General features: G+C 45.5%; 1 protein-coding gene across 3 annotated transcripts in view; it reads left to right on the plus strand.

The window, feature by feature from the left end:
• TYK2 (tyrosine kinase 2) overlaps positions 1 to 18,185 on the plus strand; it is a 114,188-nt gene extending 96,003 nt beyond the window's left edge. For all 3 annotated transcript variants that reach the window (XM_068274388.1, XM_068274390.1, XM_068274389.1), the window contains exons 21-26: positions 774 to 892; positions 978 to 1,150; positions 2,038 to 2,155; positions 3,643 to 3,753; positions 10,512 to 10,653; positions 12,948 to 18,185. In XM_068274388.1, the coding sequence (XP_068130489.1) occupies positions 774 to 892; positions 978 to 1,150; positions 2,038 to 2,155; positions 3,643 to 3,753; positions 10,512 to 10,646 (656 nt within the window). In that variant the 3' untranslated portion in view covers positions 10,647 to 10,653; positions 12,948 to 18,185. The remainder of the gene's footprint in view (positions 1 to 773; positions 893 to 977; positions 1,151 to 2,037; positions 2,156 to 3,642; positions 3,754 to 10,511; positions 10,654 to 12,947) is intronic.
• The last annotated feature ends 292 nt before the right edge of the window (positions 18,186 to 18,477 follow it).

The raw sequence follows: 18,477 nt of genomic DNA on the forward strand, positions 1-18,477 counted from the left end.
AATACCATACCCATATGACAAATCTGACAAGATTGGCTGCATGCTTTGCAGCCAATCTTGTCAGATTTGTCATATGGGTGATCAAAGATAAGCAAATACTTCAGATTTGGTGCAAATTTATGCACAATTTTTATGCAAATATATGCAGCTTGAAGCTGGACCAACCAATTTAAACCTGGGTTTAAATTGATTGGTCCATTTTCAAACTGCATACATTTTCATGAAAATTTTCATAATTTCGAAAGAATGCGCATCTTATTGATTATCCCTAATTTGTCATAGACATCTGCTCTGCATGCTTTTTCAGGGTCTATGGCTGAAAGTAATAGAGGCAGAGGATCAGCAGGATAGCCAGGCAATGTGCATTTTTTAAAGGAAATAAACTTCCTCCATAAATCTCTCACTTATCCCTTAGTGCTTGTTCATCAGTTTTAGGGACATGATAAAAGAGCATTGCCCAGCCATATAACAGTAGTATGGTTAACCCCTTGCATTCATACACACAACTGCTGCTTTCACATACTGCTACTAACAGTGTGTTATGTGGAAAAATCTAAGTATACAAAAGTGGAAAAAAAGTAAAGTGTATTCTTTATACCATTTTACTCTCCTATTTACAGAATGCATAGTAAAATAAAAGGTTAATTGTTCAAGCAGCTGTGGAAAGTTTTCTGTGTCAGATATGAAAGTGTTTAGTGTGGACAGGTTATTCTGTCTTCTGACTTATTTGATGCCATTGAAGTCCAAATCTCTGTTTTTTTTTTCCTTCTAAGGAGACAAGATTGTGCAGCTTATCATGGAGTATGTCCCTCTGGGCAGCCTACGGGATTACTTACCCAAACACAACGTGAGCCTGGCTCAGATCTTACTGTTTGCCCAGCAGATCTGTGAGGTAAGCGGCTGCTGCTGCTGCTATGTGTACGTTGGTGGTCATGTGACCTGGTCAGCCATTACAGCGATACTTCTCTCTATCACAGGGAATGTCGTATCTCCACTCCCAGCATTACATCCACCGCGATCTTGCAGCACGCAACGTCCTGGTAGAGAATGAGAATGTGGTGAAGATCGGGGACTTTGGGCTTGCCAAAGCTGTGCCTGAAGGCCATGAATATTACCGAGTGAGAGAAGATGGTGACAGTCCTGTGTTTTGGTAAGCGATTGTTTCAATTGGTGTTATGCGCTTGTTCCATAAAAATTTGGGAAATGTCAAGGGCCCAGGCGCACTCTGGCACTGCCTTGCTATGCAGGTGACATATCATTTAAAATGTGCTCATATTATGCAGCGGTGTACAGAGTATATTGTCTTGTCACTTACTGTCCCTCAGAGGGGCTCACAATCTAGTCCCTGCCATAGTCATATGTCTTATAGCTGATAACAAAGAAGAAAAGCAATCTTGCACTGCTCCAAGGCTTTTATTTAGTCAGTTAAATCTTCTTCCATAAACATTCAAGTTATTTCATTGAAAGGTAAACGTTACTGACATACCCTGTTAGAGTCCTGGCTGTGGGGTAATGTGGGGGTGGCAGCGGTCCGCCTGACGACCGTTTCGCTCCAATGAGCTTCCTCTGAGGCTCCGTGCGCTTTGTTATCAGCTATAATACATCTATGTCACTAATCTATGCACGCAAGAGGCGATACCCTGCATCCTAATAACCGTGTAGTGGAAGCCCTCCCTAAAGCTCATACCCACTGTGCCAGTCTCTTTGATCTTATTTACTGACAATAGTCATATGTCTATATCGTGTAGTGTATGTATCAAAGTCTGGAGCCAATTTAGGGGGAAGCCAATTAACTTATCTGTATGTTTTTGGGATGTGGGAGGAAGCCAGGTACCAGAGGAAACCCACACAGACAAGGGGAGAACATACAAACTCCTTGCAGATGTTGACCTGGCTGGGATTCGAACAGGGAACCCAGCGCTGCAAGGCGAGAGCGCTAACCGCTACACTGATAGCTACTGCTGATAATTGTTTAGGCTTTTTGTTTTGAGGAATACAGGATCACCTCTGCCCACCTACCTATATCTCCTCTCACAGGTACGCTACTGAATGTCTTAAAGAATGTAAATTCTTCTACGCCTCTGATGTCTGGTCATTCGGAGTGACTCTTTATGAACTTCTGACTCGCTGTGACTCCTATCTCAGCCCCCCGACGGTGAGTATCTTACAATGTACGCTGCTTGGAAATGGACTGATCATATGCAGGCCTTTAGCAATAGGGTTGTTTGGGAGAGATTAGACGTGGACACTGGAGTGGGTAAAGACCGGCCTTTTGATAGGCTGAACTGCGTACATCAAAAAAAGGCCCCTTGAAATTTCGCTGCCCACAAAGCTGATAGTGGAATATCGGTACATTTACCGATATTCTGTTAAAATGGAGAAAACAATAGTAAAACATTGGTAATAATTACTCACAATGAACCCTTCCACCATCGTTGCCTAACCTCAACCACCCCGCACTGCTAAAGTAAGTGTGGGGAAATTGGGGCGCCTGCTATTTATAGCCGTATTTTGTATTGTGGCCGGCCCTGCCTGCCAATATTTATCCGCTGCCCAAATTTCCCCTCCATAATGATTTTTCAATTAGGCACCCAAACTTCTGCCGCTAGTGGCCACCCACATTTCCTGTTTCCTTCAAACTGTCCAGACAAGAGGATATATCTGATTGGATACTGCAACTGTACCTCCCACTATGCAGATTAAGTGGAAAGGGGTGCAGTAGTAGTATGCTGAGAATAAGTGGGGAGGAGCAGAAGAGTGGGCCTTTAGGCAGTTTTATGTGCCATCCAATCAGACTTGACATGCAAAGCGAAGTGTGGGCGGGGCATCGGGAGTGCTGGAAGAAACTGCTCACATGAAAGAGATGCATTTAAACAGTGTGGGGAAAATGACATCTACCAGTCTCCCTGCTGTACACCCCGATGTAACATCATGTGGCTTGTCCCAATTAAATGGCTGTAAGGTAGGGGGGGTACACGTTCCCTTGTCTGGACATTACGTCCTCTCTGCTATAAAAGATAAACCGCATAACGTTAAAAGAAAAATATTTATTTGTTACAGCTTGTAGAGTTGCTACAGAGAGGCTGCAGTGTGGTTACTTCCTGGTATTCTGGGAGCACAGAAAGGGTTAATGGCCTGGGTTTACATATTAGCTCTCAACACAACAGAGAGCTCTCAGCTCAAGTTACACAGGCTGTTTAATTGCTGAGAATGGAGAATTAGACCGGCTATTCTTTATAAGCACATACAGGGTGGATTTCTCTGTATTTTCCTTCTGTCCTGTGCAAGAGTTCAGGTCCGCTTGAAGTCTTTGGGGCTGCACAGAAATTTCAGAGTTTATACAATTGCCTGCTGTGACTGCTGTCTAAATACACTGTGTTGCGTTGAGCTATTTTCTTTTTTGTGCATGCCATCAGCAATATGGGCTTTCTTTGTTATTGCGATTTTCCCAATTTCTTGCATTCTCAAAATCGAATTGACAGGCACACGATGGGAATCGGGCCAAATTCCACACAGCTGTCTGCTTCTGTTTTTTATTTTTGTTTTAATGTATGTGGGGTACCAGAAGGGCACTGGCCAGCGGATGACCACCTCCATGTCTCTTGTCATATCACTAACCTTTCCCTTCTTCCTAAATCCTAGAAATTCATAGAGATGATTGGCATCACACAAGGGCAGATGACGGTGGTACGACTGATTGATCTATTGGATCGAGGTCAGAGGTTGCCATGCCCCAATGACTGCCCCCTGGAGGTAAGACGAAAGTGCACACACACCACCTCATTTATCTCCATTTTTATGCAGAAGTTAATCTCTAATTTTCAGGCAGGGGTACTTCATGTTTGTTCTCTTTCTGACTTCTTCTGAAAGGAACCTAGAAGAAACAAACTCTCTGACTGACTAATTCTTTTATTTCAGTAATACAACTTAAACGGTGAAAATAATATATGAAATAGGAACCCTTTGCAGGTGTTTCAGAATAATTAGCTGCTTAGAGTCTGACACTTTGAGCCTGGAAAAATGTTTCACAGTATTCTAATGGTCTGAGACAGAGGTCCCAAAACTTTTTTGGTCAAGGGCCGGGATAACATATTTCAGACTGCCGGGGGGCCAGAACATACATAAAATGATGTTGAAAAACATTACATTGAATCTAGATATTGATTCCCCCCAATCGTGCCTGGAGGAGAACTCCCAGCAGCAGCCATTCAGTCATGCAGTGCTCAAAGAACGTCTTTGTGCACCAGACAGTGAAGCATACCCAGGTGACAACCTGCTGTCCAGTTGGATGGCAGTGTCACCTGATGCAGAATTGGATTGGAAGCCAGCGAATGACTGCTCACTGGCTTCTACAGTATGAGGATGGGTGATGCCAACACTGCTATTCTATATGTATCTATATGTATCTATACATTTTGTATGGGGGTGGGGGGGTAGTGAAAAAGCCTCGGTGGGCGGGCCTAAGTTTGAGGACCACTGGTCTGAGATTTTGGGGTTCTCATAAACTGTAAGCCATAATCATCAAAATTATAACAAATAAAGGCTTGAAATATCTTGCTTTGCATGTACAGGGGTTGGACAAAATAATGGAAACACCTAACATTTTGGCATCATAATCTTTGGACATGTTTTAAGCAATCAATACTTGACATATGTTACATTTTTTTTTATTATTTTTGTTATTTGATATGTTTAATTAAAGTAATTGTTTTACAGATATTTAAACCAAAGTTGGTTATGATTTATAAAAATGGCAGATCTCTCAGACTTTCAAAGAGGCCATATTGTTGGTGCTCGTATGACAGGCGCTACTGTAACAGAAACTGCCCGAATGCTTGGCATTTCAAGAGATAATGTCTCAAAAGTAATGACTGCCTTTGAAAGAGAAGGAAAAGCATCCTCAGCAAAGCACAGTTGTGGCCAAAAGTCGAAGTTGTCTGAGAGAGACCGTCGGACTCTAAATCGAATTGTTAGAAAAGCTTGCAAGACCACTGCTCCTAAAATCACTGCAGAGCTGAATGAACACCTACAGAACCCAGTTTCCACAAAAACTGTTAGTCGGGAGCTGCAAAAATCTGGATTCCACGCAATTTGAAACATTTGTCTTTGAGAGCAGAGGTTTTCTAAGTGTTTAGAGTGGTGTAGCAATCACCAGAATTTGTCCCTCGAGTAGTGGAAAAATGTAATTTTCTCTGACGAATGATCGTTTACCTTATTTCCGGCCGAGTGTACGTTTGGAGACCGCCGAAAGAAGCATTTCATCCAATACAATACAATACAATAACATTTCTATAGCGCTTTTCTCCCATAGGACTCAAAGCGCTTAGGCTCTCTCAGATTCAGTAATTAGTAGGATGAAGTATTCACACAACAAAAGTTATATTTCTGCAAATGCCAGACTGAACAGGTGGGTTTTCATCTGGATTTAAACACGTCCAGGGATGGGGCTGTCCTGATCTGTTGAGGTAAGGAGTTCCAAAATGTAGGGGCAGCATGACAGAAGGCTCTGGGACCAAAAGTTTCCAAGTGGATTCTGGGTATGACTAGATTATTAGAACCTGTGGATCTGAGAATGCGGGGATTGCTACGCAGCTGTAACATATCTTTCATGTATCCAGGGCCTAGATTATTCAGGGATTTAAATGTCAGTAGGCCGATCTTGAATAGGACCCTCCATTCTATAGGTAGCCAGTGAAGGGAATGCAGGACTGGCGTTATGTGGCAGTGACGGGGTTGGTTGGTTAGCAGTCTGGCAGCAGTATTCTGTATCAGCTGTAGGCGGTACAAGGCCTTTTTTGGAAGGCCAGTGTAGAGAGCATTGCAGTAGTCCAGTCGGGATGTGATGAAGGCGTGGACTAAGGTTGGCAGATCTTCTGGGGGTATGAGGTGCTTGATTTTTGCAATGTTCTTCAGGTGAAAATAGGATGATTTCACCACAGCAGAGATTTGAGTTCTGAAGTTTAAATCCCCATCAATTAGAACTCCCAGGCTACGCACATGATCAGAGCTGCATAGATCCGTGCCTCCTATTCCCAGTGGTGAAGACTGCAAGTTAAGTTGTTTTGTTATCATGCTCTGCCCTCCAATCAGAAGGACATTTAGTTTCAGCCAGTTGTCATTCATCTATTGCTGTAGTTCACGTAAGCAGGCGTTTATAGTTAGAGTTGGGTCTGTCACACCAGGCTTGAAGGAAAGATATAGTTGGGTGTCGTCTGCATAGCAGTGGTATGTCAGGCCATGTTTTTGGATTAGTTTTCCCAACGGTAGCATGTAAATCGTGAAAAGCAGGGGAGAGAGGATTGAGCCCTGGGGCACCCCATACTTAAGTGTTACAGGGGTGGACAGGAAGGGCCCCATAGACACTTTGTGGGTTCTGCCACTCAAGAAGGATTGGAACCACTGAAGTACTATGCCATCAATGCCGCAGTATTCCTGTAGCCTGTTTATCAAGATGTCATGGTCAACTGTGTCAAAGGCTGCAGAAAGGTCTAGCAGTATGAGGATCGAGCACTCTCCTCTGTCTCTTGCCATGAGCAGGTGGTTGCATATTTGAATGAGGGCAGTTTCAGTGCTGTGGTGTTTCCTGAAGCCAGACTGGAATGGGTCATAACTGTTATTTTGTAGGATTCTGGTTTCTAGCTGGAGGTATACAGCTTTTTCAATTAGCTTGCCCAGAAAGGGGAGGTTAGAGACAGGTCTGTAGCTGGTCATTGCATCTGGGTCCAGGGAGGGTTTTTTGAGGAGAGGCCTGATGATTGCTTCTTTTAGTAAAGCAGGAAATATCCCTGATTGTAAGGAACAGTTAACATTTTTGAGGAATACCGGTACGAACAGGTCGGGGCAGTTCAACATGAACTGTGTTGGGCCAGGATCCAGGTCACAGGTAGTTAGGCAGAGGTGAAGGAGGATGCTTGATGTGACTTCTTCATCAATTTCTTTGAAGTTTGACCAAGGTGTTACGTTGTCTCTGCTAATGGTCTTCGGCGCTATATTAGGCTCAGATGCTGTAAGTTGGATGGCGGACCTTATAGCGGAGACTTTGTCTGTGAAGAAATGGGCAAATTGGTCACAGAGGTCCTTTGAAGACTCGATATTAAGTTTTTGACATGCTGGGTTGCAGAGTTTTTCCACTGTGCGGAACAGTTGGGCTGGTTTGTTAACTGCATTTGCAATCTCTTGTGATAGAAAGGATGATTTTTTTCCCGTGATTACCTTTTGGTAGCTCTTCAAGTGGAAGATTAAGGCATGTTTGTCTTCTGGGGACTGAGATTTGCGCCACAGCCTCTCAAGTTTTCGGCCTTGTCTTTTCAGCTCTTTTATAGCGTTATCAAACCACTGTGCATGATGGTGTGGAGTAAGATATTTGGTGCGCAGAGGAGCAATGGTCTCAAAGGTGGAGGACACACATTTGTTGTATTTAAACACCAGAGTATCAGGGTCCAAGCTGGAGTCAGTCAATTCATCAAAGCTAAGGTTATCTCGGATATGTTGAGGTGTTAGCCCTTTTAAGCGGCGATATTTTATTTGATTTTATTTGACCTGGTGTTTGACGGCTGGTATTGAGAGGGAGAAGTGGATAGTGTGATGGTCTGACCAGGCAACAGGATTAATTTCCACATTGGCTATTGACAGCCCAGTATGGAATATAAGGTCCAGAGTGTGACCTTTCCTGTGAGTAGCAGAGCTGATTGATTGGAGGAAGCCCAGTTCATGTAAGGCACGAGGTAGCTCTTTTCCAAATTGTGAGGAGGAGTCGTCCACCCATGTATTGAAATCTCCAAGAACAATCCATCTGGGGTGTTCCAGTGTTAGGTTGCATAGGAGGTCTACAAGTTCCTCAAGGAAGTCTGAGTATTTTTCTGGTGGGCGGTAGATCAGCAATATGTTAATGTTTTCCTCAGCTGAAAGTTGCACCCCCAAGCATTCAAACGAGTTGGTAGGACCTACAGTAAGTAGTCTGATTTTCAAAGCTGATCTAAAGCAGAGTGCAACCTCTCCTCCCCTGCGTTCTTTCCTGTTGCAGTATATCACGGAATAGTTTGTTGGCACAGCTGCCTCCAGGGTGGGGCCAACAGGTTCAGAAAGCCAGGTTTCAGTCAGGCAGGCCAGATCAGAAGACTCTATTAGATCATGTATGATTGCTGTTTTGTTGTTTATTGATCTGACGTTGCAGAGGACAACCTTGATGGGGCTACCCTGGGAGCTGAGGTCTGAGATTGAGGACTCCAGGAGGGAACAGTCTCCAGATGTGTGGCTGTCATCTCTGCTGGATTGTGCTGGAGCTATTAGGGTTGTTGGCTGGGTGTACTCTGTAGATTTTGTCACAGAGTTATTTTGGTTCTGCAGTGAATAACGTCTTTTCCCACGTCCCCTGGATCCTCTCTTTGTCTTTCTGTAGATTCCAACAGACTTAAGTAGAATTATTGTTGATTTGTCAATTGGATATATATTTCTTGGTTGGTATACAGCTAGAAGTGTCTGTGCTGAATAATGATGTTTACACATTAGGATGGACAAGAGACAGCTCAGGGCTCCTGCTAAGAAAGGCCCTATTTAAAGTCAAGGTGTGAACTTTCACAGCTGTGGCTGGTATCCTGCAGAGATCAAAGGGCCTGTATAGACTGAATTGTCCTTACACAGAGATGTATGGATGGACAGCATGGATTTGAAAACACAGTCCTTTGTTTAGGAGTTTGAAGATATAATATATAATATATGTAGAAAAATATAGTCTATTGAGCATAGATGCTGTAGATAATCGATGAAAGTTACTCACAGGATGGGAGACGGCGGGCACAAAGAGGCAGAAAGTCTTTAAGGTCTCAGGTCAATTCCAAGGAAGGTGTGCAGTGTCCAGCAGTGTGTGATACCAAGGAAGATCCAATCCAGCTTAAATCTTTGCCATCCCAAGTAATCCAGGTGTTCTGAAAGGTTATAGGTGTTGCTGGAGAAGTGATACATTAGAATCCACTGAAATTTCGGTCCAGTCTTTCCATTAAGAGGTTTAAAGTAGCAGAAATGAGATGTAATGTCTGGAGCAGCCTTAGAGAGCAGCAGCACCAGTCTGGGCGCGCTCAGTACTGCCTTCTCCCAACCGTAAAACATGGCTGGGTTCTGTGATGATCTGGGGTGCTATTTCTTGGAAATCTGCCGGGCCAATGATTTCCCTTCATGGAAGCATTAACAGCCGAGACTATTTAGGAATTTTGGGTGACAAAGTTCATCCTATGGTTCAAGAACTGCTTCCGGAGGGGAATGCCATCTTTCAAGATGATAATGCCCAGATCCATACAGCTAGAATTGTTAAAGAATGGCACGAGGAACATTCTAATGAAGTTGAGCATCTCATGTGGCCACCACAATCCCCAGACCTCAACATTATTGAGCATTTATGGTCGTTATTAGAGATTCAAGTAAGAAGTCGATTTCCGCCGCCATCGTCTCTAAAAGAACTGGAGGGTGTTTTAACTGAAGAATGGGCTAAAATTCCTTTGGAAACAATTCACAATATGTATAAATCAATACCTCTGAGAATTGAGGCTGTAATTGCCGCAAGAGGTGGACCTACACCATATTAAAATATATTTTGTTGATTTTCAAGGTGTTTCCATTATTTTGTCCAACCCCTGTCATGAGTCTATCTCATAGATTAGTTTGCACGATATTCTAATTTTTCGAGTACTTTAGATAACAGGCTAGGTTTAGGTTTCAGAGAGACAGAGAGGATTCACATGTATAGTGTTGACATCACCCACAGCATGGCAGCCCCCATGCAGGCAAGAAATCTGTTGTAAGTAAGAAACTGTAGAACCATAGGGGTGGCAGTACTTTGTATGCAGTAAACGGTTTTAGGGTTTCTAAGGGCTTGTCATTGACAGTCTGTCATTTTCTTGTCTCAATGAGGATGGATGGAGGAGAAAGAGGGATAAATACATACCTGTCCTGATGTCTTCAGAGCATAGGTGACGCTCTGCCCTTTCCTCAGCAGTGTGGCAGCGACCATATTTCCGAAGTCTATCAAAGCTGTTTTGGAAACCTCCACCTGCGGGACTGTGGCCGACCCCCAGCTCAGCAGCCACCAGTCAGGCCATGGGTGCCAAGCTGGCGGGTGGGTTGTGGCTACTCAGATGGGTGTGGCCCGAGCCCCTGGGGGCAGGTTACAAAAAAAAAAGTTGCTAGTGTCCATCTCCGGGGACAGTACAGAGCGATCACTTGCCTGAAGAGACTCCCCCTGTCCTCCATCACTTAGTCTTGCACACGATGAGTAGAGCGTAATACATTGCATGTGGTGTATTCCATTCTACTCTTCCACACGTAAGACGTTACGCATGTAATTCTGATTACTTTTAGTGCCTCATACTGTGACAAGCGCCTGTATTTTTAGATGTAGATTGCGTCACATTAATTGAATGTAGTTATTTACAGGTTTGCTTTTACATAAATAAGGGACTATATTGGATATTGCTGTTTACTGTGGATTTTGCTGCAAACATCTTCTCTCGTCTCTCCAGATATACAAACTTATGAAGAACTGTTGGGAAACAGAAGCTGGTTTGCGACCGTCATTTCCTAGTCTCATCCCCATCCTGAAGTCCTTCCACGCGACGTACAGCACACAGGCCCCGTCTGTGTTCAGCTTGTGCTGATTGGATGGTATATATCCCAGCCACCACTTGGTACTGTAGCTGCAAAAAAAGCAGTAGGAAGACTTGGATAGCAAAATGCTTAGAATAAGATGCAGTTGCAAAAAATGCCAGAAGGTGGTGCTAGATAGTTCAATTTTGCCAGAAAAAAAAATTGTATGTGCACTTTGACATCAGAAAAAGCAGTACCTGAGCATTATTATTATTTAGCATTTATATAGCGCCGACATCTTCCACAGCGCTGTACAGAGTATATTGTGTGGTCAGAGGAGCTCACAATCTAATCCCTACCATAGTCAAATGTCTGTGTGTATCGTGTAGTATATGTATCATAGTCCACTGGCCCGATTCACCGCCGTTTCGACAGCAGATTCGATCACTGGGATCGAATCTGCTGCCAATCGTTCGCGCTACACGCTGAATTTCGATCCTGTTCGTCCGATCCCGTCGATCGCTCCGTGCGGAAAATTAGCGTCGATCGCCCGCGGGTAGGGAGCCCTAGCTAGCGGCGTTCGAGTACCCGACGACCGACGCAATAGAGCCGCATACATTACCTGCTCCGCCGGCACGTCTACGCTAGTGTTGGGCGAACACCTGGATGTTCGGGCTGAACAGGCCGAACATGGGCCAGATGTTCGGCATGTTCGGCCTGAACACCGAACTCAATGGAAGTCAATGGGACCCCCGAACATGCCCATTTTGGGGGCCCTATGGGGTCGCAGGCATTAAGGGGGGAGCATGCTCCGATCGCGGGGGGGGGGGGGTCGGAAATTCCCCCCACCCCCTCCGCTAGCGCTCCCCCCTCTGCCCGCTTCCCCATAAAAAAAGTTTAAGGCAAGTTAAATAGTACCTGGTGGCTGGCACTGGCAGTGGAGTGAGGAGGAGGAGGAGTCCGAGTAGAAGAGTGACGCGTTGAGGCCGGGCAGCGGGCGGTTCAGCGGTAGTACCCTTGTGGTACTTCCGCCCTTTCTCTGACCTCACGTCCTCTACGTGATGACGCATACGAGGGCACGCGTGACGCGTACCCTCGTATGCAGAGGACGTGAGGTCAGAGAAAGTGCGGAAGTACCACAAGGGTACTACCGCTGAACCGCCCGCTGCCCGGCCTCAACGCGTCACTCTGCTACTCGGACTCCTCCTCCTCCTCACTCCACTGCCAGTGCCAGCCACCAGGTACTATTTAACTTGCCTTAAACTTTTTTTATGGGGAAGCGGGCAGAGGGGGGAGCGCTAGCGGAGGGGGTGGGGGGAGGGGGTCGGCCGAACAGGGGCCCTGTTCGGCGGGCATTGAAAAGTTCGGGCGAACCCGAACTAAAAAGGCCGAACACCATCAGGTGTTCGGCCGAACTCGAACATCACCCGAATAGGGTGATGTTCTGCAGAACCCGAACAGTGGCGAACACTGTTCGCCCAACACTAGTCTACGCCCGGTCACCGCTGCTCCGTGTCCGCGCTGGTCTCCGGCATGCTTCAGTTCCTCCGGCCCGGCAGGAAGTTTAAACAGTAGAGGGCGCTCTACTGTTTAAACTTCCTGCCGGGCAGGAAGAAGTAAAGCATGCCGAGGCCGGGGACCAGAGCGGAGACGGAGCAGCGGTGACCTGGGGACTGGAGTCGCGCCGGCGGATCAGGTAATGTATGCAGGCGGGGGGAGCGGCGGCAGCACCACCACCACCACAACAGATTGTGAACGGTTTCAGGCTGAAATCGGTTCACAATCTGTTTGCAGTAAAGGTAGCCATACGATCCCTCTCTGATCAGATTCAATCAGATAGGGATCTGTCAGTTGGTCGAATCTGATGACAAATCGACCAGTGTATGGCTACCTTAAGCGTTTACCTCAAAATAGGAGGGCTGACTCTGCACATCAAGAGTCTGTAGTGTACATTCACCATGGCACCTGTCGAATATCCTCCCAGAAGTCCCCACCACCCTTCCCCCCGACATAGCAGTGGTGCACTGTGCATGTGCGAGTTCTAAACCATGCGCACAGCACAAACGCTTGCGTTCTCTGGGAATGTGCGGTTCAGAATTTGCACATGTGCTGTTTAGAATCACTTGTCACCGCTCATAGGAGCTTCTGGGAGGCTGTGGGGAGAAGAGTACACTGAAGGCAGTGAGTAGAATGAGTAGTTGATGTAGCCTATCATGAACTTACGGTAATTCATTTTTTTTTCTACAGTTTAGAGGTGCTTTAACCAATACCTCTAGGGAGTCATGGTTATGTTTTAAAAAAATTAAATTAGAGTTTAGGTATTGTTAAAACTGATTCTGCATAAGCTTCCTGACCCATCTTTATTCTTCTAGGGAAGGACATGTCGAAAATAAAGGAACGTGTTTGAGATAAAGTATATGGACGCTCTGGCGCTGAATCGGCTATATGACATCCTGCGTAGCAAGCGTACGAATTCTACAGAGATTATTTGATCTCGCATCCTGTACGACTAACCAATGGGTGTTGACGCTCATTTCTGATAGACGCCAACAATGGGATTTCTGTTACTTCTGAGTCACTGGAACAGTGTTAACCACTTCACAAGTGCAATCCCCAAACCTTATACACTGTAGGACATGATATACTGGATGGGGGCCTAATGATGCTGATCACAGGTCATCCAGAGAAATCGCTGAATGTCACAACTGTGCACTTCATACCAAATATGAACTTTTAAACTGTGAACTTTGTGGAAATCTAGTGTAGATGGTTGCAGCTGAAGGAGGCTGCAGCTTCAATGTCCCTGTATTTTGTTTTCTTGCGTCGATATGCAGGATTATCTTTGCAATGCATGTTAAATATCCAATGCAAAACTGTATGTGCAATTGCTGGTACAATAATGCAGTATTTTAAAGGACTGTGCATTCCCCAAATCTGACTTAAAGGGGCCTCCAGCCAAGACATTTTATTAAGTTTGAAAGGATGTTAGAAGATTGGTTAGAACCTTTGCCAGTGTTTTATTGCTGTTTGTGACCTTGTTGGGAAGGGTATCCCTCACTTCCTGCTCTGGTGACACCAGGTCACTGCTGTGATTTGGACATCCTGTTTCCACTTAAGTGCATCCTCTATGGCTTTCTTTGAACTATATTAACATAGTAAATGACATTGAGCCTGATTTACTAAGGCGTTTCCGGAGTTCTACAAAAACGCATTGCATCCAAGGAATTTTGCTTGCCTGGGAGTTTCTTCAACCCTCTATAGTCAGTCTTCTCCCTTGAAGACCATATGGTCCCCTCCGTTGTGCCGCTGTGGGGCCTGTTATCTAGCTGTGTTGCGCACCACTGTGCAAGTGGGGTCCAGGCCACATGCACACCTTGATTGCGTTCCCGTTTCTAGGAGAATTCTGTGCAAGCTCCATTACGGTATTACTGACGTGCATGCGCAGAACGCTGCAGGCCACAGGAGCGTGGTCGGGGAAGTGCAAGGTCTGGGACCACGCATGCGCAGTGGCCCGTGACTCGGCACAAGTCACAGACTTTATGGAACTGACATCGGCAGGACTGGTGACGGGGGCATGTTCTCATGTGGGGTGCACGCTTTCATGCCCAGAAGATGCTGACCCATCAGGGGTCGGCGATCCTTTGAAGCGTGCCAGGGGGACCCTGGAGAAGACAGGAGCTGCAACAAGGGAAACAAATGACTTCTAGGGGCTGGAAGAAGCCCCAGGTAAGATCCTTAAACCTGCACTGTAATGCTTTCAAATGTGTCTTCTGCAAATGGTCGATTTGGCCTTACATGGGTCATACAGATGCACACCAAGGGCCACTGATGCAATAGTGAGTTAGCAGTTTTGTAACTGCAGTCTTCTCAGCAACCCTGACAAAAGGTGGAGCTACCCAAGAAATAAGGAGTATGAGGTGAACTTGCCTCCTGGAAGTCCTATAGATACCACCCGGTGTTCTACTTTAGCATTGCTGTACTTGCCTTGTTATATAGTATTTCTGTGACTTCCAGGAGTTCCCCTTAAATTCCTTTTTTTTGTTTTTAATTTTTTTTTAATCTCCTCCTACCTCAATTTGTTGACCATCTCCTTTTTATAGTTAGTTTTACATAAAATAATTTTAGTGTGGAGGCGTGAAGATGTTGCATCCCTGAGGACGGACTTTTCACCAGTGGTTGCCTGAACTGCGACTCAATTTTGTGAGCATCCATGAGTGTCTCACCTCAAAGCATCTGCTTTGGTTATACATTCTACACTAAACTGGCCTGGTCCTTTCTTGTATCCTTTTATTCTTGAGGTTTTCTCCTCTGTGTATGAATGTGGCCTCACTGCACAGTACATGGACGTCCGTACCTGCGTAGTAGAACAGAATCACCTCTGTGCATGAGCTCCCTTTGTTACTGTGCTTGTACATGGAGGACGGTGTGGCCACAAGAAATGCTCTACTTTAATGTTGAGGATTCTTTAGGGGGAGGCCCAGCGCAGCACAGAAGGGGCAATTAAAGACTGGGAAAGCTTCTAGACTGGGGTGTCCAAACTTTTTTCAACCAAGGGCCATACCAATACAATATACAATACAATAACCTTTCTATAGCGCTTTTCTCCCATAGGACTCAAAGCGCTTAGGCTCTCTCAGATTCAGTAGTTAGTAGGATGAAGTATTCACACAACAAAAGTTATATTTCTGCAAATGCTAAACTGAACAGGTGGGTTTTCAGTCTGGATTTAAACACGTCCAGGGATGGAGCTGTCCTGATCTTTTGAGGTAAGGAGTTCCAAAACGTAGGGGCAGCATGACAGAAGGCTCTGGGACCAAAAGATTCCAAGTGGACTCTGGGTATGACTAGATTATTAGAACCTGTGGATCTGAGAATGCGGGGATTGCTACGTAGCTGCAACATATCTTTCATGTATCCAGGGCCTAGATTATTCAGGGATTTAAATGTCAGTAGGCCGATCTTGAATAGGACCCTCCATTCTATAGGTAGCCAGTGAAGGGAGTGCAGGACGCAGGACTGGCGTTATGTGGCAGTGACAGGGTTTGTTGGTTAGCAGTCTGGCAGCAGTATTCTGTATCAGCTGTAGGCGGTGCAAGACCTTTTTTGGAAGGCCAGTGTAGAGAGCATAACAGTAGTCCAGTCGGGATGTGATGAAGGCATGGACTAAGGTTGGCAGATCTTCTGGGGGGATGAGGTGCTTGATTTTTGAAATGTTCTTCAGGTGAAAATAGGATGATTTCACCACAGCAGAGATTTGAGTTCTGAAGTTTAAATTCCCATCAATTAGAACTCCCAGGCTACGCACATGATCAGAGCTGCGTAGATCCGTGCCTCCTATTCCCAGTGGTGAAGACTGCAAGTTAAGTTGTTTTGTTATCATGCTCTGCCCTCCAATCAGAAGGTCTTCAGTTTTGTCTGCATTTAGTTTCAGCCAGTTGTCATTCATCCATTGCTGTAGTTCACGTAAGCAGGCGTTTATAGTTAGAGTTGGGTCTGTCACACCAGGCTTGAAGGAAAGATATAGTTGGGTGTCGTCTGCATAGCAGTGGTATGTCAGGCCATGTTTTTGTATTAATTTTCCAAGCGGTAACATGTAAATTGTGAAAAGCAGGGGAGAGAGGATTGAGCCCTGAGGCACCCCATACTTAAGTGATACAGGGGTGGACAGGAAGGGCCCCATAGACACTTTGTGGGTTCTGCCACTCAAGAAGGATTGGAACCACTGAAGAACTATGCCATCAATGCCGCAGTATTCCTGTAGCCTGTTTATCAAGATGTCATGGTCAACTGTATCAAAGGCTGCAGAAAGGTCTAGCAGTATGAGGATCGAGTACTCTCCTCTGTCTCTTGCCATGAGCAGGTGGTTGCATATTTGGATGAGGGCAGTTTCAGTGCTGTGGTGTTTCCTGAAGCCAGACTGGAATGGGTCATAACTGTTGTTTTGTAGGATTTTGGCTTCTAGCTGAAGGTAAACAGCTTTTTCAATTAGCTTGCCCAGAAAGGGGAGGTTAGAGACAGGTCTGTAGCTGGTCATTGCATCTGGTCCAGGGAGGGTTTTTTGAGGAGAGGCCTGATGATTGCTTCCTTCAGTAAAGCAGGAAATATCCCTGATTGTAAGCAACAGTTAACAATTTTGAGGAATACCGGTACAATCAGGTCAGGGCAGTTCAACATGAACTGTGTTGGGCCAGTATCCAGGTCACAGGTAGTTAGGCAGAGATGAAGGAGGATGCTTGATGTGACTTCATCAATTTCTTTGAAGTATGACCAAGGTGTTTGACCACTGGTATGGGATAGCTGGGGGCCGAACTGGCTGACATTTTCCAGTGTATACTGAGTATACACTCCATAGCAACTTATTTGTAGTTCTATATTAACTCCTATGGGTCTACAGGAGAGCTGGGAGGAGGGGAGGGGGGGAGAGGAAGCATAGCAGTGACACAGGTGGGCCTAAACATTAATTCATGTGGCACCACAGCAATGGCCTGTGGGCATGCAAATAAACTATCACAATAACTTTGGGAGGGACCATTGGAAAGGGCCTTGAGGGATGTGGTTTGCCCTTGGCACAGATGCTGGACACCCCTGTTCTAGACCATCGAGAGGCTTCCCCCTACTAAGGTAAGTATCTAACTTTGTTTTCCTATCCTTATTACAAGTACCCTTTACTATAGACCGTTTTTATATAATGCAGTCCAGGCATGCTTGGTTACCTGTGATGTCCCCACTGGAGGACGCTTGGATATCTCCAGAGATGTCATTGTAAGTTGTGTCACTAGGTCCCATTTGGGCGGGCTGTATGAAGAATTCAGTCCACAAAGTATAAATAGGAAGTCCTTCTCACTGCTGATCACCAGAACAGGAATACGGGAAACCCTCCTCAGTGGGTTCTCAGGAAACAGGCCACCAGTTCTAACCATTCTCCACTGCATTAAAAAAAACAAAAAAAAAGTTTTGACTGCAGCTTCTCTTTAGGATGTGGCCTTTCAGTAATTGTGAAACTACAGGAACCAGTAGGCTCTGCCAGCCATTGGCTTGTAGGTCCACAACTAGGTTGCTTCCCTTTTGCCTTGACCTGTATTTTACCCACAAAGCCTTAAAGGTCTGTGAATTTTAAGGGCACCTCCACCATAAACTGATGCTTCAGCTGAGTAACCATATCTCGCAGAGACTTTAGTGGTTATGTTTGTGCCTGCGTTCCCAGCTGTGCCCCACTCTCTGCGCTGCTTGTTATGGGCCATCCTCGTTCTTGTTACAAGTTTCCATGTTATCGGAAGACACACTGGAAGAAGGGAGACATCTCAGCTTGCTGTAGGTCTGGTTGGGCAGCATCGGATCCTCTGGAGAGGAGATTCTACAGCTGGGATTCAAGACACAGAAGAAGCCAGCGAAGTAGTTCTGGAGATTACCCAATGCTGGGATGAGGATTTGTAAAGAGATGGCTTATATGTGGTGTTAAACTACGTTGTCACTTTAAGATGAGTGAAGAAATGTCACCGCTGTGCTGTCTGTATAGTAAAATAACTTGCCTTCAGATTATTGCTTATCAGGTATTTTGACACATTTCACCCTCTGATGTGAAACATTAAAAGTCCTTTAAACTAAACAAATGCTGTCAGTAGTAATTGGGTTGGGGATATGAAGGAGCTTAAAGTGTACCTGAGATGACTAAAAGAAAAAAAATTATACATACCTGGGACTTCCTCCTGCCCTCTTCAGGCTGATCGGTCCCTCGCTGACTTCATCCTCTGCTTGGTGGTTGGGTAATTCGCCCAGTCAGCGCAGGGGCAGTTCGGTCACGCATGCTCCCCTGTTGAGCTCCCTTGGCCGGGAGTGTCCTGCACAGTAGTACTGCACAGGCACAGAACGCTCCCAGCCACAGGAGTACAATAGGGCGCCCGC

Source organism: Hyperolius riggenbachi, chromosome 3 (assembly GCF_040937935.1).
Source record: "Hyperolius riggenbachi isolate aHypRig1 chromosome 3, aHypRig1.pri, whole genome shotgun sequence".
Classification (NCBI taxonomy): Eukaryota; Metazoa; Chordata; class Amphibia; order Anura; family Hyperoliidae; genus Hyperolius; species Hyperolius riggenbachi.